Source organism: Heliangelus exortis, chromosome 5, assembly GCF_036169615.1.
Source record: "Heliangelus exortis chromosome 5, bHelExo1.hap1, whole genome shotgun sequence".
NCBI classification, from domain to species: domain Eukaryota; kingdom Metazoa; phylum Chordata; class Aves; order Apodiformes; family Trochilidae; genus Heliangelus; species Heliangelus exortis.
This window is the reverse complement of record NC_092426.1, coordinates 37,227,220-37,254,967: the sequence shown is the minus strand read 5'-3', so window position 1 is coordinate 37,254,967 and position 27,748 is coordinate 37,227,220. Positions and strand designations below refer to the sequence as shown.

The 27,748-nt window shown below is 43.4% G+C and overlaps 2 protein-coding genes and 1 long non-coding RNA gene across 3 annotated transcripts; 2 read left to right on the top strand and 1 right to left on the bottom strand.

Annotated features, from left to right (window-relative positions):
* The first annotated feature begins 154 nt into the window (after window positions 1-154).
* Window positions 155-10,946, top strand: JMJD7 (jumonji domain containing 7). The gene is made up of 8 exons (XM_071744682.1): window positions 155-306; window positions 1,401-1,554; window positions 2,424-2,677; window positions 3,474-3,530; window positions 4,575-4,670; window positions 6,468-6,544; window positions 8,487-8,646; window positions 10,233-10,946. Exons 1-8 carry the CDS (start codon window positions 240-242, stop codon window positions 10,319-10,321), a joined length of 954 nt encoding a protein of 317 aa, XP_071600783.1. The 5' UTR covers window positions 155-239; the 3' UTR covers window positions 10,322-10,946.
* LOC139796525 (acyl-coenzyme A thioesterase 1-like) lies at window positions 10,795-16,976 on the top strand. The gene is made up of 4 exons (XM_071744681.1): window positions 10,795-10,929; window positions 11,939-12,644; window positions 13,859-14,061; window positions 15,379-16,976. The coding sequence occupies exons 2-4, from the start codon at window positions 12,191-12,193 to the stop codon at window positions 15,979-15,981; spliced, it is 1,260 nt and encodes a 419-aa protein (XP_071600782.1). The 5' UTR covers window positions 10,795-10,929; window positions 11,939-12,190; the 3' UTR covers window positions 15,982-16,976.
* Window positions 11,049-13,934, bottom strand: LOC139796530 (uncharacterized). Its single transcript, XR_011726046.1, has 2 exons — window positions 13,847-13,934; window positions 11,049-11,342 (listed from the first exon to the last, which is right to left on the bottom strand). It is a non-coding gene; the product is annotated as an uncharacterized lncRNA (long non-coding RNA).
* Window positions 16,977-27,748: the final 10,772 nt, after the last annotated feature.

The following is a 27,748-nucleotide window of genomic DNA, read 5'->3' as shown; positions in this document are numbered from 1 at the left end:
CCCCCCCCCCCCATCGCCCCAACCCCGCCCGCGATCCCGGTTTCCTGAGGGCCTAAGGGGAGGGGAGGCTGGGCCGGGAGAGGACGGCGGGGGTGACCGGTGCCCCTCGCTCCGGGACGGGTCTGGGGGTGCTCCGGAGCCGGTCTGAGGGTGCTCCGGGGTCGGTCTGGGGGCAGCTCCGTTCCGCTCCCTTCACCGCTTTGGGCCCGGACTGCGCCGTGCGGAGCGGCGGCTCGGCCATGGCGGAGGGCGCGGCGCTGCGGGCTGTCAGGGGCTGCCTGAACGCCTTCCCCCGGGAGGCCCGCGGTGAGCATGGGAATGGAGGACGGAGCGGGAGGGGAGGGGAAGGGGGTGGGAGGCTGCGGAACATTCCCGCTTGTGACGGGAAGGCGGGCGGCGGGCGCTGGGGACGGGGTTGGGATACGCCGCCTGCCCGGCGATCTCTGGGTATGGAGAGCCGCGTGTTGGGGCCTCCCGGCTCGGCCGCTGCTGGAGCGCCCAAGGTCACGGTCTGTGTTCAGGCAAAGGATTCTGAGGTGAAGGAGCTGCAAGGTTGCTGCAGGAAGAAAAAACTGGAGAAAATGGCCCTTCTAGGTGATGTTTTTCGCAGAATCAGAATCGGCTGGGTTGGAAAGGACCTGTGAAATCAAGTCCAACCCTTGATCCACTCCTGCTGTGGTTCCCAGCCCATGGCACTGAGTGCCACATCCATTCCCTTCTTTAAAGCCTCCAGGGATGGAGAATCCACTACTTCCCTGGGCAGCCCATTCCAATGTCTGATCACCCTCTCCCTAAAGAAATTCTTTCTAATGTCCAACCTAAACCTCCCCTGGCACAACTTGAGACCTCTTGTGCCCTCTTGTCTTGCTGAGAGTTGCCTGGGAAAAGAGCCCAACCCCCCCTGGCTCCAACCTCCTTTCAGGGAGTTGGAGAGAGTGATGAGGTCTCCCCTGAGCCTCCTCTTCTCCAGCCTCAACACCCCCAGCTCTCTCAGCCCTTCCTCACAGGACTTGTGCTGGATCCCTTCACCAGCCTCGTTGCCCTTCCCTTGCTCTATTGTATTTCATAAAATAGCAAAGCAAAACACTGTTCCAGCTTCCAGAATCTTCCCGTGGTATATACAGAAGAACTGCACCTCCTGTAATGTTTGTCCTTTGTGCCCACTGCCTTCTGGGCCCACAGTGGGGCCATCTGTGGGATGAGCTGTGGCTGAGAGTAGCAGTCCCAAGGTGTCTGTCTGGCACCAGAAGCCTCCTTGAGAGCCTCTGGGTTTTAACAAAATAATTTCTGGACCTGGGGGACTTCAACTGAGCACCTGTGGTGTGAAGCCAGCTGGTGTGTTAACAGGGGGAGCTTCTCTCAGGATGCTGAGTAAAACTGTTTCTCGTTTGCTTGGACAGAGCTGGGGTGGACAGAGTCCATACCCTACCTCGACAGCCCTCCATCCCCACTGGAGTTTTATCGGGAATGGGTGAGTCCAAATAAGCCTTGCATAATTCAGAATGCCATCAGCCACTGGCCAGCTCTGAAGAAATGGACCTTGGCGTACCTGAGGTATGAACCAGCTTTGCAGCACTTCTGGTGGTCAGTTTCAGTTGACCTCAGTAAAAAGCCCTTGGATAATCTTTGTTTTTATCCTTAAAATCAGCTCGGATTCCTCCCCCCTTTTGTTCAAAGGTGTTCGGGCTTGCCAAATGGGTGTAAATTTTTTTTCCTGCAAACAGACTGGCCTGACCAGCTCCTCTGCAGGTGGAAGGGTGGGTGTTGTGCCTGTGTGCAGCCAGCAGAGCTGTGCTCTGGCCACTGCTCCACCCTGTAGCCTCCCAGTTGTTGTGGGGTTGTAGGAGTGTAAGAATAGACTGACCTGTTTGTGACCGAGTGTTTTGCAAAAGTTTTACACACCATTTTTTTTCCTTTTTGAAGTTACGAGAGAAGATTTCAGGTTAGACCTAAAATCTACGGGTTTAAAATTAAATTTCTTGTTGAAATAGGTTCTGTTGGTCTCACAATGTGTGTATCAGTCTGTCTGTCTGCCCTTACTCCCTTGTCTGTTGCTTTTGACCACCCAGATTTGGTTATGTTGAGTGGTCCTGAGAATTACCAAGCTCCACCAGAATTCATGCCAAGGAGTGACTGAAGAGGGCCCTCTGCCTGCACAGAGGGGTCCTTTGTGAACTTGCCTGGTAGATGCAGGAGAATTTAGGGAGAAGAAAGGTAACATGGTTGCCTTGACCCCAAGGAGCAATTGGAGCAAAATGCCCAAATTTTAATCAGATTGTAGAAAATCTAATCTGGAGACATCTATAGAAAGCCAGGCTTTGTTTTTTTTTGCTTCCCATGAAATGCATTCTGTTTTAAAGGAACCATGCCCAGTACATGGGCCAAGTGCAGGCCTGGCTATAAACATTTGGTTTGTTTTGCAGGGAGGTAGTGGGTGCCAAGGTAGTGAGTGTGGCAGTAACACCAAATGGTTATGCAGATGCAGTGTTTCAGGACCGTTTTGTCATGCCAGAGGAACGCCAGATGCCTTTTGTGGACTTTTTGGACATTGTGGAGAAAAAAGTGACCTCTCCCAACGTCTTCTATGTGCAGAAGCAGTGTTCAAACCTCACTGAGGAGTTCCCTGAACTTGTCTGTGATGTGCAGCCTGACATACCATGGATGAGTGAAGCACTTGGTAAACTTTCTGTTTCTTCTATATTCAGTGAATAGTTCATGTGGAGCTTTAAAACTGTCATAGTGGGTCCATGGTAATGTTTGCTCTTTTTCTGGATGCCACAACTCAGTTTGGTTTCATCCTCTTACAAAGTAGAACTGGTAAAATATTCTACATAGTAGACTAATCCAAGTTTTGGGTTTGGGCTGCTCCAGAATCAGTATCTCAGTTGTGTATTGAAACAATGTGGTGATAGTGCCACATATCACTTGTTTCCATATAGTGGCTTTTCTGTGTTTTAGAGTCATGTTTTGACTTGGATTCACTCTGTTCCTACCAAAGCTGACATAAAGCTTCACTTCATAACAAGTGAAACCTCCTTTGGTAAAATTACAGATATTTCTTTCTAGTTAAATGCTGATCTGTTTCAGTTGATTTCTGTTTTACAGCATGAGTTTCCCTAAAATGTCAGTGAAAGCAATTTAGTGTGCTCCCACCTTTTAGCAACTGTTACAGAGATGTGTTGCAGTTTCTCTGTGAGCCAAGCCTTAGCAGTTCAGGATGTGGAAGTAGAGGGCTGTAACCATCATTTTTGGGGGTGGAAAAGACTCAGTCATGGAGCCTGATGGGCACTACAGTGGCTTCCAACGTAGAAGGAAGTTGCTGTTCCTCACAGAGTGCTATTTGCCATAAAACCTGTCAGAGTTATAAGGAAGTGAATGGAGAGAATTTGGCAGAAAATTCTGTGAAATGCTTTTAAACATGACAATTCACATTCTTTTTGTTGACAAGTTTTCTCTGTTCTTTAACCATCCAGGGAGGAAACCTGATGCTGTAAATTTCTGGCTTGGGGAATCAACTGCTGTGACATCTTGTATGTATTATATGGCACTGCAAGACTTCTGTGTGCTTAGCACAGAGGTTTAAGTGGGCTGGGTTTGGGTTAGTGTCTCAGACTGCTTGTTTTCTCTGGCAAAGCAGTTCTGCTTTAATATTTTTTTTGCATTCTTTCTCCTGCATTTCTGCAGCCTCTTGCTGCTGTGTTTCTGAATCCATCGACCTGGCATTGTGTCAGGCAAGGCTTCATTTAATGAATTTGCTACAACACTGTATTCCCACCTTCTCTGGCCAAAAGAGGAGGAATGAGCCTGAAACTAAGAGAACAAGCTAACACTTCCAGTTTACTGCATTTTCTGCTACAGCAAAGGAAATAGCACTGATTTTCTCTCTTTCTCCACATCTGTTTTTTTTTCTGGTTTGGGTTGGTTAGTGTCTCAGACTGCTTGTTTTCTCTGGCAAAGCAGTTCTGCTTTGATATTTTTTTGCATTCTTTCTCCTGCATTTCTGCAGCCTCTTGCTGCTGTGTCTCTAAACACATCTACCTGGCATTGTGTCAGGCAAGGCACTGACAGTTTGCTTCATTTAATGATTTTACTGCAACATTGTATTCCCACCTTCTCTGGCCAAAGAGGACTGAGCCTGCAACTAAGAGAACAAGCTAACACTTCGAGTTTACTGTATTTTCTGATACAGCAAAGGAAATAACACTGATTTTCTCTCTTTCTCCACATCTGTTTTTTTTTTTCTGGTTTGGGTTAGTGTCTCAGACTGCTTGTTTTCTCTGGCAAAGCAGTTCTGCTTTGATATTTTTTTGCATTCTTTCTCCTGCATTTCTGCAGCCTCTTGCTGCTGTGTCTCTACCTGGCATTGTGTCAGGCAAGGCACTGACAGTTTGCTTCATTTAATGATTTTACTGCAACATTGTATTCCCACCTTCTCTGGCCAAAGAGGACTGAGCCTGCAACTAAGAGAACAAGCTAACACTTCGAGTTTACTGTATTTTCTGATACAGCAAAGGAATTAACACTGATTTTCTCTCTTTCTCCACATCTGTTTTTTTTTTTTTTCTTAATCCTAGTACATAAAGATCATTATGAGAACTTGTACTGTGTCATCTCTGGAGAGAAACATTTCCTGCTGCATCCACCAAGTGACCGTCCCTTCATCCCATATGGTACATAAGTTACTGTGCAGTATGTCTGGAGCCTGGAAGGAGGAGAGATGAGATATGAAGATCTGAAAAAGAAAGTAGAGATAAGATTCTGATGTTCAGGCACTGTTGTGCTTTCCCAGAAACAGAAATACCTTCTATTTTGTGAGGCAGGTAGTTTGTAATACAAACATTATCCAGAGGTCTGGTTTTCCAGTCCTGTAAAGTAACAGATTCATTGGTACTCATGACAATCTCTTCAACTTTAGAGTATTTAAATTATTTAAGCATCTTGTCAGTTTTGTAGCTTGTTGTCTTTGATGTTTAGCAGGTTTGAATCCTGCCTGCTCATTCTTTTCTCTAGGTAAAAAGCAAAGAAACTGAAAAGTTGTAATGTAATGAAATAGTGAAGTACTAACTGAATCTCTGGAAACTGGAGAAAAAAAAAAAAAGAGATTCTCCTGGCAGCATTACTTTGCATTACTTTACATTACATTACTTTTGCATTACATTGCATTACATTACTTTTTTTTCCTTTATATTGCTCTCCTGTGTGCACAGTAATACTTTGTTATGTTGCAGCATCATCTAAAAGACAGCTTAGCTTTATGCCTCCTAAAATAAGACTTTTATTTTCCCCCTCCTCAACTTTCAAACCATCTGCTTAGATACCTGAGCTGCTACAATATTTTATGCATCCTCATTTTATTTTGTTTACAACCTTGATATAATAGACTGAAAGAATGGCTTTAGTTGGAAGGTACCTTTAAAATCCTCTAGTCCATTGATTGCCCTTTGCTGTTCACTACACCAGGATGCTTAAAGCTTCATTCATCCTGGCTTTGAACATTTCCAATGATGGGGCTTCCACACTCTGGGCAACCTCTTCTGCTGTCACCCTCATTGTAAAAATTTTCTTATATCCAATACAAATCTACCCTCTTTTAGTTTGAAACCATCACCCCTTGTCCTGTCACTACAGGCCTTGGTAAAAAATCTTTTCCTGTCTTTCTTACAAGCCCCCTTTATATATTCAAAAGCTGCAGGAAGGTTTCCCCAGAGCCTTCTGCAGGCTGAACAACACCCATCTGTCTCAGCATTTCCTCAAGGAAGAGGTGGTGTCCTATGTATGTGAGTGTATGAAATGTCATATCTATGAGTCCTGCTTTGTAAAACAAGTTGCTCTTAAAGCATAGTAGAGAGATAATGATTCCATTTTGTGGTGTGTAGTGACAAGATGACTCCATCTTTTTGAACATGGTTGGTGGAGAGAAACTGTCTCGAGGAAGGGCTTAGAAAACCATGTGTGCTGAAACAGTGAAAGAAAAAAAAAAAAGAAAAGAAATCTGCAGTATCTGAAGCAGTTGATGAGCTTCATTGGATAAAATTAGAAGCAAAAGGTTGGCCACAGGTTACTATTAACTCCCTTGAGTGCTATTTTGCAAGAATGACCTAAGAAGAAAAGGGCAGAATACAGAATAATGTCTAAGTTAGGGATGCATTAATGATTTCCAAAACAAAACCAAGGCAATTGCTGAACCAAAATAGGACCAGAAGTAAAGTGGGTTTTGAGGAGAATAATTCCTGTGAAGAAAGAAGTTTGGAGTTCCAAAAAGGAAGGCAGTTCAGTATTTAGGCTGGATTTAAAAAAAACGAAGAAAATGGATAAAAATTGAAGTGGACAAAAGGAAGGACAGTAAGGAATGAAGTTGAAAATGGTCTTAATTTTTCTTTTAATTGGTGAAAGCATGACATTCTCTGCCACTAGTTTCTGTCAGTACTACTCTGAGTTGTGCCATTTGATTTTTTCTGTGGTTCCAGAGCTCTATCACCCAGCAACCTACCAGGTATCAGAAGATGGCTCATTTGAAATTGTGGATGAGAAGAGTGCAGAGAAGGTAAAAAGTATATAAAGAATACTATTGGTACAGTAAAAGTAGTTTTGGCACTGCTGAGACTGAGCATTGGTTGATATTTGGAAATCCTTCATTATTGGAAAGAAAGTGCCCAGATGTTTCACTTGTTTTACTACTCACAAAGGATACCCAGCTTCCAGAAAAGGTTTTTGCTGCACATCTGAAACTGTTGATATAATAAATAGGCACCAAACTTCAAAAGATCCACTAGAGGAGTTTTAAGTGAATCACAGAATTGTTCTGGTTGAAAATGACTTCTGAGCTCATCAAGTCCAACCATTCACCCAACTCTGCCAAGTCCAGTGCTGAGTCAGCAACACCTCTACACATCTTTTAGAGACCTCCAGGGATGGTGGTTCAGCCACCTCCCTGGGCAGACTGCTCCATTGTCTGATAACCCTATTAGAGTAGAAATTTCTTCTTATATCCAATCTAAACCTACACTGGCACAACTTGAGGCTGTTCCCTCTTGTCTTATCACTTGTTACTTGAGAGAAGACACCCACCTCACTACAACCTTTTTTCAGGCAGTTCTAGAGAGTGATAAGGTCTCCCCCCAACCTCCTTTTCTTCAGGCCAAACATTCCCAGTTCCCTCAGATGCTCCTCATAAGACTTGTGCTCCAGACCCTTCACCAGCTTCATTGCCCTTCTTTGGACTGGTTCCAGAACCTCAATGTCCAAAACTCAGTACACAGTACACCAATGGCAAGTACAGGGGGACAATCACTTCCCTAGTCCTGCTGGCCATGCTGTTCCTGATACAAGCCAAGATCCTGTGGCTGCCTTGGCCACCTGGGCACACTGCTGATATTCAGCCAGCAGTTGATCAACCTCCCCAGGTCCTTTTCTGCTGGGCAGCTTTCCAGCCACTCTTCCCCAAGTCTCTACCATTTCTGGGGTTGTTGTACCCAGGTGCAGAACCTCATACAGTTGCCCTTGGCCCATTGATCCAGTCTAGATTACTCTGTGAAGCCTTCCTACCCTTGAGCAGATCAGTGTTCTTGTCCAACCTGTTTTCTGCAAATTCCTGAGGGTGCACTTGATCCCTTCATCCTAATCTTTGATAAAGATAATCCAGTGCCTCAGCACTGAGCTCTGGGGAGCACCATTTCTGCCTGGTTGCCAACTGAATTTGACTTCACTCACCACAACCTTTTAGGCCAGGCCAACCAGCCAGTTTTTTACCCAGTGAGGAGTACACTGCTTGAGGGCATATGTAGCCAGTTTCTCCAGAAGAATGCTGTCTGAAAAAATAACCAATGAAGGAACCAACTATTTCATCAAGACTGAAATAGAAGCCTCTGCATTAACAATCTTTTGGCCCCCTACTCAGGGCTAGGTTTTGATCTACAGCAGTATCACCCAGTGCAATAAAATATATTTGTCTCAATGAGTAAATCATGTTTTCAAAGTAGTAGCAATATTTATTTGATTAAAATGTATAGATCTGGAGGCACTTTAGAAACTCAACAGCCTTTTGTGTGTGATCTCTCTCCTGTGGTGTGTGGCTGGGGCCTCTAGAGGGGTTTCCCAGCAGGACCAGTGCTTTTAGCTGCTGGGTATAAAATTGGACCAGACAGCTTTAGAAGAATTTCCAGAAAGAGTGGTGCAAATAGATAAAATATTGAAGAACTGAATGATAGAGTAGCACATGAATTAAGGGACTAGAGGTATTTTGAAAGTATGAAATTTCATGGCTGACATTTAGCACTTTTACAATAATTATAAATGCTTCAATGAAGGAGGCAAATTTTTGCATCCTTGACCTATTCCCAGTTGGATGTCTGGAAAACTGTGTGGCTATATGTGTTTTGCTAGGCAAAATACATGCTTTGTAACCTACCAAGTTTTGTTATCAGTTGTGTTCCTTGGAATGTTTTTTTGCCAGGGTCAGTGCCATAGACAAACTCTTTTGCTTTTAGGTGCCCTGGATCCCCCTGGACCCTTTGAACCCAAATCTGGAACAATATCCAGATTATGCTCAGGCAAAACCTTTGCAGTGTACAGTGAAAGCTGGTGAGATGTTATACCTGCCTTCTCTCTGGTTCCATCATGTTCAGCAATCACATGGCTGTATAGCAGGTAAAATGCACAATAAATGCAATATAAATACAGATATATTTTTGAACTGTAGTGGGCATTCAGCAAGATACTGCAGAGCAAAGCCTAACTGGGATCAGAAGGCCCTTTATGATCAGCTCCTGCCCCTGAGGTAATTCATAGCACTGTTGACAAGTGCTAGGGATACAGCAGAAATAAAAAAATCATTAATTTTCAAGTCTGGAAAAGGTTAGCTACTTCAGTGATCATGTTCCAGTTTCTGTATCCAACATAATGCTAAGTAATTTTCCACCTAGCCTGCTATCTGCAAATTGGTCATCTTATACCTTTCACAAAGAAACTGCATGGTTTGTGTGCTGTTATCACATCAGCAAAAAAGGATCTGGGAAAAGAGGAGGAAAACAAAAAGTGTATGAGTTTTGGCCATAGATGGAGACACAACATGGTTGATAGTCTGTAATAATGTTAGCTGGAATCTACTCTGACCCAGTCTCCTACCTTGCTGATAAGCCTGTGCTTTTGTTACAGTTTTCCTGAGCATATCAAAAGTCTTGTCATCTCCTTCTTTGTAGGATTTGTCACCATCTCTTATCTTTTTTTTTTCCTTCCCAAAGAGTGTTCCAGAATTTCAAGCATTGCTCATTTAGGGGTGGGGTGATGCAAGGTATTGCTGTTACATCCTGTAAGTTTTGCAAGGTGTGAGGAAGAATTTTTTGCTGTCCTTTACCTGGAATAATCCTATTTGTCCAGGAAGAGTAAATACAGTATTTTGAAGAGCATAACATATGTATTTATGTAACACTCCAAATATTGCCAGCCCTCCCCTTTTTTATTTTTTTGAATGCTTGCAGTATTGTGATAAAAAGGGAAGCTATCAGTAAACATTATTTTTAAATTTTGTTTTCCAAGTACTGCTCCATCAATCATTAAAGATTTTTTAGTAAAAGTAGAGTTGTTTCCATTTGCAAAATCTTGGAGATTTGTTTTTCTGTTTAGCAGAAATACTAAAGTGTTGAAAGATTTGGCCTTTCATCTCTTACCTACACTACAGTCTATATACACTTGAAAAATCAATATTCTCTGGGTCTGGTACAGTAAATGTCTGAAGCTGGAGTGTACACAAGAGCCACTGGTACAAAATTATACTGCTTGGCTTATTTTTTCTAGGACACAGACACCAAAATTAAGATGACAAGCAAAATTAAAACACTGTCTAATTGATGACCATTTTGAAGTAGTGCTGAATTTGCCATCTTTTACACTCTGAAAGGAAAAGAATATCTCCTGCCCAGATATTTGCAGTGTATTTGGTATTTTTGGTTTACACAGAAGCATGTTTTCTGTTCCTGAACATTTTGACAGCTTCTGCTCCAAGGAATCCCAGCATAAAATAGGAAGAGGAGTTCATTTGGGTTAAGGCACAGTTGCATTTGCAACAGTATTAAAGAACTCCAATGTTTGCTTGCATTATTCTTGGCTGTAGTCAAAGATTTGCTCATTTCAAAGGTCAGTCAGGAACAAGGAAAAGCTGAACTGGGTAAAACAATGAACACATCTGTAATTCATTACATTCTAGCCTTAGAAATGTTTTTCCTTTTTCTTCTCAGTGAATTATTGGTATGACATGGACTATGACCTTAAGTACAGCTATTATCAGCTACTAGACTGCCTCACAAAAGCTGTGGAAATGTTATAGCAGAGGTGGGAGACTCAAGTTTCTTCTCTCTGATGTGATACTGTCATCAGCATCTTGCCTGGAGTACAAACATGATGCAAGTGGAAAAAAACTGAACACAAAATTATCCACAATTAAAAGAACTGAATGTTAAATTATCCACTATGATGTTCATCAAACAGATCATGGATATTCTGTTTGATTTCAGGGTCCTGATCAACTGGCCACATTTTTTGGCTTGTAAGTAGAAGGTTTGATAGTGGCATTTTTAATTTTTTGCATGTGAGTGATGGTGAGCAAAATAAAATTTGAAGGAAGGCAATCCAGGTTTTGGAAATCATGAAACAGAAGGAAGGTAATCCAGGTTTTGGGAATTATGAAACAGAAGGAAGGCAATACAAGTTTTGGGAACTATGAAACAGAAGCCATGACTATTTGTTCAGATGTACAGATTTTTTTCAAAACAACCCAACCAGGCAAGGAAGAACCCACATCTGCCACCATACATGGGCTGTATCAGTCCAGCACATGCATTCTGCTTAAGGCAAGAGTCCTGTCCAGTTGTACTTCACAAAGTTCAGTGCCTGCAGTGTTTTGATGGTGAGAAATTCCAACATCTGCAATAAAAGGTCAGTTTTAAAGCTTATTTCTGTACTAATATTTTTTTTTTTCAAACGATGTGGTGGGTGGAGAACATCTAGGACAACGTGCAAAAGTCATTGCTGGCTATTTTCCATACTAAGCCACATGCTTTTGCTGCTAGTTTTTGTTTCTTTCCACCCCAGTATTTAAATGTAGCCATGTTCTCTTACACTCTGGGTGACTTTAGAGTTGCTTTGCCTTGTCTACAGTCTGTGCATCACCTCTGGTCTCAGCATAAGTTGTGGTTCTGCATCTTGAGGCTCATTGATTGTTTCATTCATTTGCCATTCAGTTCTGCCACGTTGTCAGGTGAGTTATATGAACCCAGAGCCTGTTTTCTGCAGCCTTAATTCCAGTTTGTGTTTCCACAGAAGGAGACAAGACCACTCACATCTCAGACCTGCAGGGTAGGACCTGAAGGCTACTAAAAATATAGCAAAAATATAGTACTGTTGTTTATAAAAACCAGAAGTTGGTGTTTGTCATCAAATCTTCAAACAGTTCCTTAGAAACAGTAGCAATACTGGGGGGGGAAATTTATTTCCTGGGTATTAATTAGGAAAATGCAGATACACTTTAGATGAGATTTTTGTGAAGAAAAAAGGCAATGGTTCTTTTTGTGTGTGTGTGTGCGTCTGGGTCTTTTTTTGGGTTGGGTTGGTTTTTTTGGTTTTTTTTTTTTTTGTTTTGTTTTGTTTTGTTTTGTTTTGTTTTGTTTGGGTTTTTTGTTTCGATTTTTTTTTTTGGGTTGGTTTTTTTTTTTTTGGTTTTTTTTTTTTTTGGTTTTTTTTTGTTGTTATCCTGTGGTGAAGGGCAGGCTTTGTTTCACGGGTGGATTAAGGTCTCACATCAGGCTCTCCAGGCGTGATTTGTGTTTGCTGCGCCTCGGAAAAGGCTCCCAAACCAGCTCTGCAGTCGAATCCGGACTTTCTCACAGGCGGGGAAGGATCCATGCGATCTCAATATCTTTTTATCACTTCGGAATTGTTACCTTAGTCTCCTGCAGTCCAAAATGGGTCGGCACGCCAGGACCGAAGTCCAGGTTGCGACTGGAAGAGGCGTGTTCTGGACTACGTCTCCCAGCATCCCGCTGGGAGGTTGAAGGAAGCGGTCACGGTGGTTCCTCCAGGACTTGGGGCAGGGGTGTGGGAATCCCTGGAAGCCACAGGTTGCTGAGGAGCCCGCGTCCAGCATCCCCGCGTCTCTCCCCGGTCCAGGGCAGCTCCTCTCCCCATCGGCAGGGCTGGGATGGCGGTGCAGGTGTCGGTTCTGCCTTCCCCCCGGTGTCTGTTCGATGAGCCGGTGCGGATCTGCGTGGCGGGACTCCTGCCCTGGCAGGCGGTCACCCTCCGGGCCAGCCTGCTGGATGATAGCGGGGAACTTTTCCAAGCCCACGCTCGCTACAGAGCTGGGAGCAGCGGGGAGCTGGATCTCAGCCGCTGCCCCTCGCTGGGAGGCAGCTACTCGGGAGTGGAGCCCATGGGGCTGCTGTGGTCCCTGCAGTCCGAAGCTCCCTATAAGCGCCTGGCGAAGAGGAACGTCCTGACCCCTTTCTGCGTGGACTTTGAAGTGTATGCGGGACACGAGGACACGAGCCACTTGCTGGCCAAATGCACCAACGAGAGATGGTTTTTAGGAGAGGGGGTGAAGAGGATTCCGGTCAGAGAAGGTCGCTTGAAAGCAACCCTCTTCCTCCCTCCTGGTGAGTTTTAATTCCGTTTTGGTTTTCCAGGTGTGACTTACGGCTTTCCCACGTCTGGGTGCTCTTGGGAACCCAGAGCAAATCCTCAGCCAATGGTTCCCTCGGTCCCTGCTTGATCCAACTCCTCGGGTCCTCGCAGCAGAGCAGGGAGGAGCAGGCATTGCCCCGGGCATTGCAGGGGGGGCAGCAGAGGTAACACAAGGCAGGGCTCTTAGCTCTAGACCTCTCCTGTAGTGGGAGTCTGGGGAAAAGTGTGTTTATTTCTTAGCTCTTCTCTTTAGCTGACAGGATGAAGAGCCCTCTGGTCTTTGGCAGAGCTGTGGGATTTCACAGCCCTGGCCAAGGAGTGATGAATGACAAGCAGCCAGCCTGGATCTACCTGGGGGCTCTGGACTTGTCTCTGTGTCACTCTTTGGCTAAAGGAAAGGAAAAGAAAGTCTGGCTGGTTGAGCAGCTGCATGGGATGCTTAGGGAGATAGAAGACAAATGAGAAGGTCTTTAAGCAGGTTGCATATTCCATAGCTCTGTATGGACACAGTATCCAGACTGGATCCTGTGTAAAGCTGCTTTGACCTCTGAACTGTTCTTGAGCAGTACTTAAATGTGAGTATCTTGCTCTGTAATGAATGAAAAGCCCCTTACAGATGCTGAGACACCAAATCTTGTAAGGAAAGACTGGCTGTAAGAGTAGGCAGAGCAGCAGCAGCAGGAAAGTGAGGTCCTGTGACTGCAGCAGGAGGACTGAGAAGCCCAGGGGTAGTTACCCAGATCAAACTGAAGCCTGAATTGCCACCCAGTGCTGGCATTTCTGGGTGCATCTCACAACTCAAGTATTCCCCCCCCTGGAAAACCTGCTAGCACAGCTCCTAAGGACACACAGCTCATGCAGCACAACTGTTTGTTCTTCAGTCTCCAATGACCTGAGAGCATGTAGGCCAATTTCAGCTGAAATTCATCATGCAAGAAGAATGCCCAACATAGGAACTTCCTATAGCGAGTTCCTAAGGGAGAAATACCCAAATTAGTGTCCTGGCAGCCACTGCAGGTGTGCCTGAGGATGACATATTCCATGGAAAGCTTCACAGGATGATGTCCTTTTGGTATGTACTGTCCTGATGTGTGCTGAGGGGGCATTGCTGAAAGGACAAATGTAGAAACTTTTCTCTTTATGTATAAATATAAATATACACACACATACACACCTTTCATTGCAGGACCTGGTCCATTCCCTGGACTTATTGATCTGTATGGGTCTGGAGGAGGTCTTGTTGAATACAGAGCAAGCCTGCTGGCTAGCAGGGGCTTTGTGACTCTGGCTGTTGCTTATATGGCCTTTGAAGATCTCCCTGCCATGCCAGAGATTCTTGAACTGGACTATTTTGAGGAAGCTGTCAACTTTTTGCGGAAGCAGCAGCAGGTAAGAGACAAATGATGGTGCTCACCCTGGAAGCTGTTTTCCAATTTTATGATGTGAAATGTTATATGGCACTCAATGCATTTCTGTGATGTTAGAATGTGAATTTCTGAGGTGTTAGAATGAAAAACACTGTGACCTGAGAGATGGAAAACCCTGTGCCTCAGATTTTGCAAGTAGTTGGACAGCTGGTTTTGCACAGCAGCTTATGACAGATCACAGAGTGTTGTGCAAACCACTGTTTGTGTAAAATTAAATCAAAACAGTTCCTGGACTAGGTGGACAACACTGTTTATTTTTTTCCCCCTACTTTAGCAGGGGAAAAGATTTCAAGATTTTAGAAGGGGAAAATCCTTTGACTTTTTCTACTATTTCTGAAATGTCACAGGCTTTTAATTCTGAGTAAGTTGCACAAGACAGTAATAAAACATTTTCACAACATAATCTCTTCTGGTTGTAGCACTGGGAAGTGTGCCATGTCATAAGAAATGGGCTCTATTTGAATAGGTCTGTGGGATTAGGAGGACCCTTTATAGCCATATATCATCTGACCTAAACCAAAAGAGACCAGGAGGAATTCAGTAACATTTAAACTCTGAATGGAATGCTACTTAATGGGACATTCATTTCACAAAGTTATTTATTCTTTAGCACGTGGACACCAGGAATGAAGCCAGTGTGAGAGCAGAATTCTGCCTTGCTTGTTTATCTTGTTCCTCATGGTGCTCTGAAACATCCAGAACATCTTACATGACATACATTCCAAAATTAAACAAAGAGCCTTCATTATAAATAAATAGATTTAAAGAGCTGTTGGGCTTACTCAGCCTCAGGTGTAATGAACCTTGGGTGTTCCAAGACAAAACAGGAGATAACAAGTCAGCTGTAGGAGAGCATCAAAAGACAATGGCATGAAAGAAAATAGATGCAGGTAAATCTATGAAAAAGTGGCTTTCCAAAGGGGACTTGAGAAGATTGAGGTAGTTTGGAGGCAGGAGCAGTAAAAGATAAAATTCTGAGAGCAAGTGTCTAGCCAGGATGTGGAGGGAGCAAAGAGAGTTTGCCTGTAGAGGTCACCAGGAAGAAAAGGTGTTACAGGAGGAGAAATTCTGAGGAGCTGTAGAGGTCACAGCCACTGTTGTGGAGGCTCAGCAAAATGGTAGATGGTACAGGAGTGATGTAACCTGAACAGAGAGAGGGAAGGGGTAAAATGTGGGCAGCCTTAGTTGGATGAGGAGTGAGGAAGCAGAACTGGAGACATGATGTCAGCCCAGGAAAGGAGGAATAGTCCATAATGGTTGTTTCATAATTGTGTTTCAGGTGAAAGATACTGGGATTGGTATTCTGGGCTTGTCTAAAGGAGCTGATCTGGCCCTTTCCATTGCCACATTTCTACCTGGCATCAAGGCAGCTGTCAGCATATCTGGAAGTGGTTTTAATTCTTTCATCCCCCTGAAAGGGAATGGATTCACTGTTCCTGCCCACCCATACGATCTGGGGAGGATGAAGACCAATGAAGATTCTGAGCTGGTAGATTTTACAGATGTTCTAGATGATCACAGAGACCCAGCAACTTGGAATAGTCACATTCCACTGGAGAAATCCTTGGCCAAGTTCCTCTTCCTGTCTGGACTGGATGACAAGAACTGGAAAAGTGATCTCTATTGCCAGGATGCTGTTCAGCGCCTTCAGCAGCATGGCCAGGAAGTGGAGTTTTACTCCTATTCTGGAGCAGGACACCTTTTGGAGCCACCATACTTGCCTCTGTGCCAGGCTTCAATCCACAGAGTGCTTGGGTTGTTTGTGCATTGGGGAGGGAAATGGAGGGAGCATGCCAAAGCCCAGGAAGATGCCTGGCACAGGATACAGGCCTTTTTCTGGCAACACTTGATGGACTCAGACATCCCTAAGAGCAAGCTGTAGTGGGAGCTGGCAAAAGTGCTGATGAGGGTTGGTATTTCAGCTCTCTTGGAGAGGCACTGAAAATTTCCTGGCCCTCTTTCCTCTGAACCTCAGTGTTGTGTAGTTCTGTAGTTTCGTTCCCCAAATAATGTTCCAATTTTTAGTTGAATGTCAGTTGTCTTTTGTCTGCAGCAGCAAGGTAGATTATCACCATCTGATCTGCCTGTGTGCTGGAGGCATCTGAGAAAAGCCCAGCATCTGAGAAAAGCCCAGCATCCTATCATACAAATTTCATAGAATCATAGAATCATGGAATTGGCTGGGTTGGAAGGGACCTCAGAGATCATCAAGTCCAACCCTTGATCCACTCCCGCTGCAGTTCCCAGCCCATGGCACTGAGTGCCACATCCAGGCTCTTTTGAAATATCTCCAGGGATGGAGAATCCACCCCTTCCCTGGGCAGCCCATTCCAGTGTCTGATAACCCTCTCCAGAAAGAAATTCTTTCTAATGTCCAACCTAAACCTCCCCTGGCACAACTTGAGACCTCTTGTGCCCTCTTGTCCTCATTTGTCCTGGGCTGTCTTTGCCCTCAGTCTCCATCCATCTCCTTTGGTAGCAGTGAATGCTCTCACAGGAGGAGTTTTCCTCTGAATTGTTCAGTCTTGCATCTTCAGCCAACCTGGATGTAAACTTTGCCACTTTCTTAGGACAACACATTCATCCACTCACCTCTCCTCTTGCTCTACAATTTTCTTCCATTGCTTAGTAAAAAGGTTGCACAGTTCTGATCTCAACTAAGTTAAGAGGTGCTCTTCTGACTTATTCTGCTGTGCAGCAATAACGTTTTTTTTCTGGTACCTCAAGACACAGAAGAAATGAATCTTACCCAGGTTACACTGGGTGTATCTCCTGCTGACTCCAGGTTACATACATTACATATTAGGGTAAAGTTTTCACTGCACTACTTAATAAATGCAATGTGTATGTGTGTATGCACAGTTTAAATTATCTGAATCAAGCCTTTGACCATCTTTATGCCTAAAAATACCCCAGCAGCAACCCTGCTGTAATCACAAGCTGTCATTTTGCCTGCCTGAGTAGTGTGTATAGAGAAGTCCTTACCTCCTATTGGTAAGAGGTGTGGTGGAGTTTGCAGTGAGTCTGCTCAGTGCTGGGGATGGGGGGTGATAGAGATGTCTTAAGTACCTGCCTTTGAGTGTTGAAGGGCAGTTTTTCCCCCTTTTGGGGAGAAAAATAAAATAAAAGAAATATATATAAAGCTACTGCTGCTGCTGAGTTCCCAGGAGCCCTGGGGAGCAGTCTGTCCCAGGGGTCTTGCTGCTAAAACAGACAGCTCTGGGCTCAGGGACAGCTCTGGCTTTTGTGCCCAAAGAACAGGGGGAGCAGGAGCCAAATACATGAGGGAGTTCCTTAAAACTCTGCCACACTGCCTTTCACAGTCCATGCTTGGCTTTTTCAAGGTTGGTGTGTGGCCCAGGAAGGGGGAATTGCACCAAGTGCCAGGGGATGGGGGATTGCACCACCACAGGGGGATGGCAGCAGCTTGCTGGCATTTTTTAGGTATCAAATGGCATCAGCTTAGCAAATTTTACCTCCTGGGGAGGCTCCCTCTCTGACTACAAAAGCCACAAGGAGCTGGGGGGTTTCTGCTTTCGTGTAGTCAAAAAAATCTTGCTTTTGAGAGAGCAGTAGCCCCTGGTTTCCAGTTCCTGCTGAGGCACAAGCTCTGTAGGAGCCTGAATCCTTCTGAGGACAGAACCATGGCCTCAATTTTCTTACTTCAGGGGGCAGTGGCCTCTGAAAATGAACATGTTGTGACTCAAAGGGCTTTAGACTCTGCTGCAGTGCATCCTGTGTAGAGTGTACCCCTCAAGTTACTTTGATTTCCCTGCCCCAGCCCTTCCTCAAAAATGATGGCTGGGTACCCCTTAGCTCAAGGTGTGAGCAGTGAGAGTGGGAAGGTCTTGTTCCTGCTCACCTGCACTGGCCACCCATCAAGTTTTCTGCTACTACATCTTTCTGATTTTTGTTTTCCCCCCGTGTGTGTGTCCTGTGATCATTCTGGATGTTCAGTGATGGGGTAGGACACAGAAGAAGAACAAGTCAAACACATTTAAGCAGTTTAATCTGAATAAAGGGCATTTTCTTTCCCTTCAGTTTTCTATTTTATTAGAGCAGCCAAAAAAAAAAAAAAAAACCAACAAAACCCAAAAAACTGGGTTGTCCCTCCACATTTGCCTCAGACTTAGGGCACAAGGCTGTGGTACAAGTATTTTTCTTTTTTTTTTTTACTGAACAAAGAGGGGCATGTGCATGTCACTGTGGTGTTCTCCAGCCTGTGGGATAACTCACATCTATTTTAATCCCTTCTGAGGGGACAAGAAGCTTTCTCAGCAGTATACTTGGAATTACAAGAGGGCTTCTGAGAAAATACATTTGCTTTATCTACAGGAAACAACTATGAAAAGGAAAAAGACTTTCTATCAGTAAATCAGCCATGTGGTCAGTGATGCTTTCTTGGGGTCTAATGTCCCATTCAGCAGAGTCAAGGAAAAGAGTGTTGGGTGAAGGGAGCTGACTTGTGAGTCCATAAATGACAATATCTTGGAGGATCTCTTTGGTTTGTTGCTCTGAAAGGAAAGCTTTGCTATCCAGTTAAAAGCTGGCACCTGGCAAGACAGACTCAAAAAGTTGGGAATTCTTTTAAAATCAGCTGGGTTTTTGCAGATTTGAAACTTGTTTTCAGAAGACAGAAACAGAAACTGGAGGCAGACAAAAATAAAATCATTGGAAATGGCCTAACTTCAATAAAAATGCTTATGCCTATTCTTAATCGTGTTCTTTAGTGTTTTGCTGAAGACTTTGAGAGGTAAATGTTTCTTCTTTCTAAAGAAGATTTGGACAGATGGGGCTAAGATAATTTTTTTTTTTCCAAGTTAGTAGCAAAAACTCCACTAATTACAGCCTATAGAGTCAGGGTGCTTTGCACAGTTTCTCCAGGCTTACAGAGTACAGGCAACATTAATTAAGAACAATGTGAAAGTAATTATTTAATTAATTGACCTTTAGCTTCAAAGCAGCCCTATGCTGAGCCCAGCTGATAAAAGTAATAAAAATTGGTTGAGAAAAGCTATTTTTGTCATCTGTAATTGAAAAGAGCTTTGGATAAAATAGAGCATCAGAGGACTAGCTTGAAGCAAAAGATTTCAGCTTGATGCTTGCCCATTTTTTGTCTCTCTACATTGTAAGGAGACTGCTCTGAAGGGAAAGGAACTGGTGTGAAATAGCATGGCCTTGAGTAAACTCTGCTTTAGCCTTACTGCCCAGACCCCATGGGTCTAAGATAAACTGGGTGATTGCTATCTAAATTACATGAAGCTTCTTATATATAGCTTATTATTTTAAATTAGGTGTTCCTGAAGCAGGCCACAGGCTGTTTGCACAGTGTTGAGACCTTTGGTCACAGCTTTCTATTTTCATCATGGGCTTTCTGTCTCATAATACATACAATTTATTTTTTTTTTCACAGCTCCATCCTGTTGTCCTGTTTACTCAGTATAACCCTTCATGAAAATCTCCAGGGTCTCCTAAGAGTTTGAAAATGTTTGGGAACTCCATGGAGCAATGTTCTTTGTGGTGAAAAAGCTTATGGGGTTCTTTCCCTAAACTTTGCTGTTTGTGTTGTTAGGCTGTGCACAGAAAGGATTTCTTCATGTTCTTTGCTGGAATCTAAAAGTACCAAGTCCAGACAAGTATTTCCTTGAACACAAACTAAAGCTGATCCTGAAGCATTTTGATGCATGTACAATATAATTCAGATGAAATTGTAGACTGAAATTAGTAAAAATGCCTTTATTAGGGAAAAGTGAAGTACAGAAGAGGTGAAGCATCTTAGAAAAAGTAGCTCAACATCAAACACTGCACCTCTGCAGATGTATTTGAGTCTTCAGTAGAATTTTACAAGAGACTGTGCTGAACAAGGTGATTTCAGGACAAATGTGCTCCTGGAGCATCAGGAGCTTCTTACCCAGTGTCTCCAGATGGCTTCTGCAAGTGAGGTTGTTTCACAGCCACAGGACAGATGGATGAGAAGGTATGTTTGGGGTTGTTTAAAAGTGACCTTTCTCCATTCCCTGTTTCTACTTCTTGTGTGTCTTTGAAAGTCTAAAGATGATTGGGAACTTTTTTCCTTAAAGTTCAGAACTTAGTTCTCCAGTACGTTGCTGGATCTTTTTTTTATCAAGCTGTGGGAGAAGGCCAACATTTAATGAAAAACTAAAAACAGTAGGGTTTTTTTTTCTGTATTAATATTTGGCTAAGAAATTTATAATTATGACATTTCAGAGGGAAAAAAAAAATCATTATTCTGCACTTTCTAGTGCTCTGTACATGTCATTCAGAAATAAGATCTGAGCCAAATATAGTATGGTCCAGTTTAACTGGTCTAGGAATGCCTTGCTGCCCAAAGGGACAGTCATGCCTTTTTCCTGCTTGCTGATCTAACTGAGGGGTAATCCTGTGGGAAACCCCCCCCAAAAAAAAACAACAGCAACAGCAACCACAAAAGATTAAAATGCTCACCTGGAGCTGAGAGGGAAGTAGCAGGAATGTGCATGGGGTCATCAGGAGAAGCAGGGCTGAGCAATCCAGTGCCTTCCAGGGTCTGTGTGGCCTTGTGCCAAGCCAAGCTAATTGAGTAACTAGCAGAGGTTTTAGTTCTCTTTGCACTAATTAGTCCAGCTGATTCTAAATTATGATCTATTTCTGGGAATGCTTGGTGGTTCATTGTATGTCAGTGGCTCTGGTAAGAGTAAGGTGTGTGATAGCAGAGCATCCCAGTGCATCCCAGTCCCTGTAAAGTTGAGACCCAATTTACACAAACAGTGTTCTGGGGCAACTCGTGCACTTTAATGCCTCCTTCTGTGGCCATCTGTACCTTCACCTGAGGACATAATATCTGCTTTATCTTTTTTTTTTTCTTCTCTATCTCTGCACAGTTTGGCTCCTGTCCCACTGGCCATGACCTGGGCTATCCCAGTTCCAGGTCACCCTGACACTGCTCTCACCAGTATGGGAGCTCAGAGCCAGAAGGCCACTGGTAACACTGGCAATGAGTGATGTGATGCTCCAACTGGTGAAGACCAGATGGTACCATGCACTTGGTGAGATATGGCCTCAAACTTTTGTCCTTCCTGGTAAACTACAGTCAGAAAGACAGCTCTGCAGACTGGAGGTGATGGAACACAGGGATGGTGGCTTAGCTATGATCAAACATCCCTGCTGCAGCATATTTCTGATGATTGTATTCAACATGATTTCTGTGTGATGAACAGCACTGGAAAGGAGCAAAAAGTGAGATTAGGAGAGTGAGAGGCCATTCAGATGGGTCATTCAGGCTGAGCTAAGTGTTTATGTTGGTTTTAATTTTATGTTTGTTAATTTTGGCTTAGTTTAACATTTTGCAGAATTATACCACAAGATCCTGGAAGTGACTTTTGTTTTCATGTCATTAATATTGAGTTGGGTTTGCTACTGCTGAAGGCAATGCACATGCCATGGCTTTGGTTCTGCTTGGCTAGAAGTAAAATCTGCTGCAAAAATCAGCAAGTTTGACCATGGCTGTATGGAAGGAAGTGGATCAGCTGAGACTGGGTACAGAGCCAAATATTGCCTAATAAACCAATTGTTGTGGCTGAGCAGGAATGGACCACTGGGAAGAGCCTCTTCCATCATGCCAGAAGAACACAGGTGTCTGTAGAGCATTCCTGTTCAAACCCAGCCTGCTCAGCTCTTAATTTCTGGTGAGAGAACTTGCAAAATTAGAGACACTTGTGATTTGTAGATTACTTTCTTGCATGGATGGTGGATTCCCCAATATTGGATGCTCTGTAAGTACACAGGTGACAATTATACTTTGACTTAGAGTGAGTTAGAAGGGCAAATCTTTCCATCTGATCTGATTTTTTGTGAGAATCTCCTATGCAGATCAGATTGATGTTAAACGGATGAACACACACACTGATCAATTCATGAATTTTGAGTGTTGAGCCTAAAAACTGAAGCATTAAGCAGTGGCTTAGAAGTCACATCTTGACACTGCAGAATTTACTGATGACTTTTTGAGCTGGACTCAGTGCATTTTTCCTGCTGGTCAGTCAGGATTTCCCAGCCTGGCACTGGGTGTGCCATGAAAACTGATCCACTGGACTGATCCTGTGTGCTTCTGAGGGAATATTGTTAACACTGTATTTTTTATAGCTGCAAATAGATAAAATATTCTTTTCTTTTGCTGCAGCTGTGCCAGCCATGTTTCCCATTGGTCTTCAAAGCATCTTTGTTGGTTCCCAGTTGATGCTGGACAGGCAAGCCCACTCCACACTGATTTACCCCCAAAGTAAGTTCCTGATAAGATACAACAGAAAAGCATTGGATAAATGTGTGTAAAGGGACCCCATCATGATTACCTAAATTCATAGACAGTACCTCTGCCTCTCAGAATCCCAGCATCACAGATTACAAGAGTCTGGAAGAGTATTCTGGAAAATTCCCACAATGGACTTGTACTGTTCTTCAATTCTTCTGTGGACATCTTTGTTGGCAGAGCCAGGATGCTGGGCTAGGGGGTCTGCTGGGCTGAAAAAGAGAAATCTTTTTAACATTTGCCATGATTTGGTTACTCTTGTAATGGAGCCCCATTTCAGATTTGCAGGATTCATGTGTCAAGTCCTGCTTCATCAGGCAAGGTGCATACTAGCAGTTTCCTTATGTTCATGCTCTGGCATAAACTCGTCCTGCTTGTTCCTAAGTTGTAAACTTCACTACAAAGTAATCTATGAAATGATAAAGCTACCTTGTGTGCAGTGATCAGGGGGGGTAGAAAATGCAGTAATCATGCAGTGCTTAGAAAATAAAGCTGTCCTGGTTTGGGCCAGGATAAAGGGGATTTTCTGTCTTGTACTTTTGCTTTCAGCTCAGTCTCTTGTGAGTAGCTGCACTTGCTGAAATTAACAGCAAGTTTCTCAGTCAGTGTCTGCTCCTAGGACTGATCCCACTCCATGTTTATAGTTACTGCTAGAGACTGGTGTGCAGAGCCAAGGGCACTGCTCAGCTCTGAGGAACATTTTACCCTCCAGAAGGAATAAAGAGGTCCCACCTGCAGCCTCCTTTGGGGAGGAAGGGGCAAGATAGATGCCAGAATTGACCAAACAGAGTATTCCATCCCATACACCTCATACTCAGCATAAATCTGAGGGATCACAAGGGTCAAACCCCTTCCTTCTCCACCTCTCCCTGTTTGCTTCAGCATCCTGGGAGGATCCCATCCATTCCTCTGCCTGTGCTCCTGATCCATCCCAGCCCATATCTGTGTGTTCCTGCCTCCAGCTCCCAACTGCTGCCGACTCCAGGATTCCAGCCTGGACTTTCCCAGGGCTGCCCTGCAGCCTCAGTGGTGATGTGAGAGTTATTGGGGGGAAAGGGGGGAAGGAACATGGGATCAATTTTCCTGTATATTTGTATATATTTAGTAATTTTTCCTTTTAATCATTATTGTTCCACTAAAGCTGTATAGTTTAGTTTCCAACTCATCAGTCTCTCTCCCTTATTTTCTCTCCTTTCTTTATCAGGGAGGGGAGGGGGATTAATAGAGGGCATCTGGCATTTGGCTCAATTGCTGGGCCAGTGTTAAACCATGAGAAAAGAAAACACAAGCAAAGCAGAAGAGATTTTCCTTAAGACACCCTTGTCACTTGCTTCTTGTGTAGAGCTGGAGTTTTTCCTTACCTGGATGTAACACACCATGAATGAGCATTGACATCTCTGAATATTTAACTTCAAAAAGCTCAGCAAGAAGAGATTATAATCTATTTCTAATTTGTGAATATTCACATATTGTCCACCAGTTACATCAGAGATTTAATCTATGTGTCTGTCTTCTTTCCAGGGTAACATACATAAGGCTGATATTCTTGGAGGCAGGAATTTATAGCTGAGGTGTTTACAAGAGAAATATATTTTTTTTCATTTTGGGGCCTCAGAATGGTTTAGGAGCTGCTGAATAGTACACAGATTGTGTAACATTTAAAAGTCAGAAGTGAGCCTTGGGGCTTTCCATGCAGCACCACAGCCCTGCAGCACTTAGGACATTCCCCTTACTTTTGTAACAATGAGCAAAGTAGGAAAATTAATTATATTTTGTATCTTTCTCATTTACCAGAGACCTGATTGTTACAAGTGAGCACCAGCTCTCAGTAAACCCTCCCTTAAATGCCCAGCATGTGGCTTTGGGCTGCTGGCAATGGCCTGAAGAAAGAGAACAGTGCTTCAGCTTTGGGGATGTTCCAGTGGAGAATCCACTGTCTGTTGGAAAATGGAACTTGATGCTGCCAGTTCCCAGTGGAAGGTATGTTTGGAAGGCCCTTATTGGATGATATGGGGAGTTTTTTCATCTTGCAAGAGAAGTTTGTAGTTGGCAATTCACATGGGGTCATTCTTCTCTCAGTTAGAACGTTGCTCTGAATAACTCCGTGGTCTCTTTTCTTGCAATATATGCAGGTGCAATGTAGAAAAATCTTTATGGTGTGTCTATCTAACCATATCTGGCTGCAATTTTATGGTTAATATTCATATTCCTGTTTGTAGGATGAGGTAGGTAGATGTTAACACTATAAAGCCATCTGAAAATTGAAAAAAATATTGATGAAACAAGATGTGCTGGAGTGTGACCAGTTGGTGTGTTGGTGACCAGATTTCAAGGCTTTAAATAAGAAAGGTCAGGTACCCTAGAGATTCCTGCTGAATCAGCTTTTATACAATAGTTTGCATGCTGGCAATCTGCAGGTAGCAAACCATCTGCAGGTAGGCAAAGCAGTCAGACCAGGAGACAGAGTTCAATTAATAAAGGTGCTGACAACAGCTAATTCAGTATTGAAGAAGAAAAAAAAATGTTCAAACTAAAAAAGTGACACAGACTGAGTGCTCTTTTCTACCAGCAGAAAATGCACAGGTGAAGGAGAATATGCAGTGGTCAGTTTGCAACATGGGGAAATTGGGAAATAAGAGAAAAAAATTCTCCTTCAGTGAGGGTGGTTAGAAGTCAGATGAGGTGCCCAGAGAGGTTGTGGAATCATGGTCTCTGAATATTTTTGGCTGAAAAAAAGGCAAAGAGCAACTTTGGAAGCTAGTCCTGCTTTGAACAGGCATTTGCATGAGATGATCTCAAGGGTCCTTTCCAATTTCTTGAGATTCTAAGAAATGGCATATTAAGGTTCCCTGTCCCCAGCATGGAGTGCACTTGCCTGAAATAGCAAGGGTGGTTCATGAGGTGTTAAATATGTTTGTTTGTCCTTGTAATTGTTATATACCACTCATGCATTATATCCTCAGTCAGAAGAACAGGCAGAGTAACCTTTCATTTCCTTTAGCATATGTATGAATACCTCAAGGGGGCATCTGGTGTCTCTTCCTGTCTCCTGGAATGTGCATGTGCCTTGGTCATCACCTTCCATAGAAACTGAAGGAGAAATTATCCAGGTAGCAAATGACACAGTGCCAGTCAGTTCTCTGGAGAGAGGTGTTCAGGGAAGATTCCTCTCTTAGAAGAAAAAAGCCCATATTGGAACTGAGAGATTTATTGGGAAGAGAAAACAAATTCCAGTCTGAGGGGAATTAGTAGAGGTTGGAAAAGATGCTACCCTTGGGCCTAGCAGAAAAAACACTTGGGGATCTAAGGGCTGTGTTTTAGGATGGCTTTAATGAGTGAATCCTGTGAGTCCTGTAGGTGTAAGTTAAGGTACAGATAAGTGGTGGTAGAGGTTTGTTGATTAATGAGAAGGACAGTGGAGGCACCAGTTCTTGTTCTGGTTGCTGTTCCCCGTGGAAGATTCACAAATCTGGAGCTGGGAGGTGGCAGTGAGTGAGAACCCCCACAACCCACCTCCCCCCCAAAGCTGGCAGTGGTGCTGTGGACACATTTGCTACAGGACAAAACCCAACACTTGCTTTGGAGTGATGGGAGGTTTCTGACAGCTCCATGGAAACCCTGGCAGGGTGCAGTTTCATTCTGCTTGTACTAGAACAGCACAAAAAGGTGATGCCTGAGAAGATTGGATGTGAGACTGACTGCTGACTGACACTTTGTTTTGTGTAGCAGCTTCTTCTAACCCTCTCCTCAGACCTGATGTTAAAGTCCCAGTCTCCCTATAAATTATTCCCTTTACCTCATAAATATGGCAGGAGAAAGGACAAAATAGTATTTTTCAGAAGAATCTATGCATTTGTTTTGTCAGGAGCACATCAGAAGCATCCCCATAGAAAAAAAGAAGGTAGTTATTTCAAACATGCCTGAATTTTATTTGTGGCAGGTTTTTTACCTTTCAAATAAAAAAATCAGATGTGAAAACAACACAGTTCTTTGTTTACAAACTGCTAGAGAGTCTTGAGGTAAGAAAGGTATTAAAAGAAATATTTTTTCTCCCACTGGGGAAAAAGGTTAGCACTTAATCACATAGCTCTGTTTTATCCTCTTACAGAAAAGTTGGGAAACTCTTCTTGAAAGAGCTGTTAAGCAAAAAGTTTGGGCTCTTTATGGGGATTAGTAGGCTGAGATTCATGCCTTGCCTGTGCCTGATTCCATTCTCCCACTTCCCAGACCAGTGTTCTCACAAGCAGGTTGTTGATTATTGATTGGTACATGGGTGATTATGGTGGGCTCAGGAGATAGTCTGGATTTTTATTCCACATTAGACCTATAAGTTTAGAAATCTTAGGTTTTTTTCATGAGATGAAAGCATTCATTTGTCACCCATTACCTTACACATCATATAATGCTAATTTAGTCTCCTGGTAATATAGCTCCTTTAGGATATATGGCTTATGCTGTGCCCTGTCTGTGTTTCCCTTGATTAATCTGGAACATTATGCCCAGAAAAGATGTCAGGAAGAGCAGAGATACAGTTCCATGTGGAGGCAATCAGGAATGCTTTTCTCTCTGTGAGATTTTTCTTCCTGTGTTTTAGGTTTTCATTAAGGACGTGTGAAAACTGAAAGCACGTTTCAGCATGGCCTCAGTGTTTTCTTACATGAAAGTAATGGTCATCTACCCCCAAACAGACTTTTCAAACAGAAAAAAAAGGAGAGAAAAAAGAAAAGAAAAGCTCAAGTTTCTTAGTTTTTGATCGAGTTTCTTATTTATAAAGTTTCATTAACCATGTAAAAATGTTTCAGTGAAACAAGAGGTGCTTAGATAAGCTTAGGCCTTGTTTGCTTGGCTGGCAATTCTGCAGCTTCCTTAGCTCTGATTTCCTTCAGGCACAGCAGAAGCAGCAGGAACAGCTTCTGTCTCCCTAAATTGTCAGGAAGGGCCACAGACCAAACCACCAAGCTCTTCTGTTTTTCCCTTGAGGCCTGACCCCCTGCTGGTTTTTTTTTTGTCCCTTGTTTTATTCTACTTTATCCCGTTTCACTCTGTTAGGTTTTTCTGAATTGTGCTTTTTTTTTTTTTCTTTCTTCATGTTTCTCATAAAAAGAATTTCAGCTTTATTTTGAGCCTTCATTATTGACAAATTTTGTAAAACTGGCTCTGTATCCCTTACAGTACAGATTATTGTGATGAAGTAGCTTGAAAGTTATTACCAGGTTTCAGACTTGAGTCCAATCTCAAACTACACCATAAACACTGGTACAGACTGAGGTCTTTGTGAGCTCCCTGACTGCTCTTCAACCCTGAGTCCATTCTGGGGGCAGACTGGACCAGGGAAGGAAGAGCC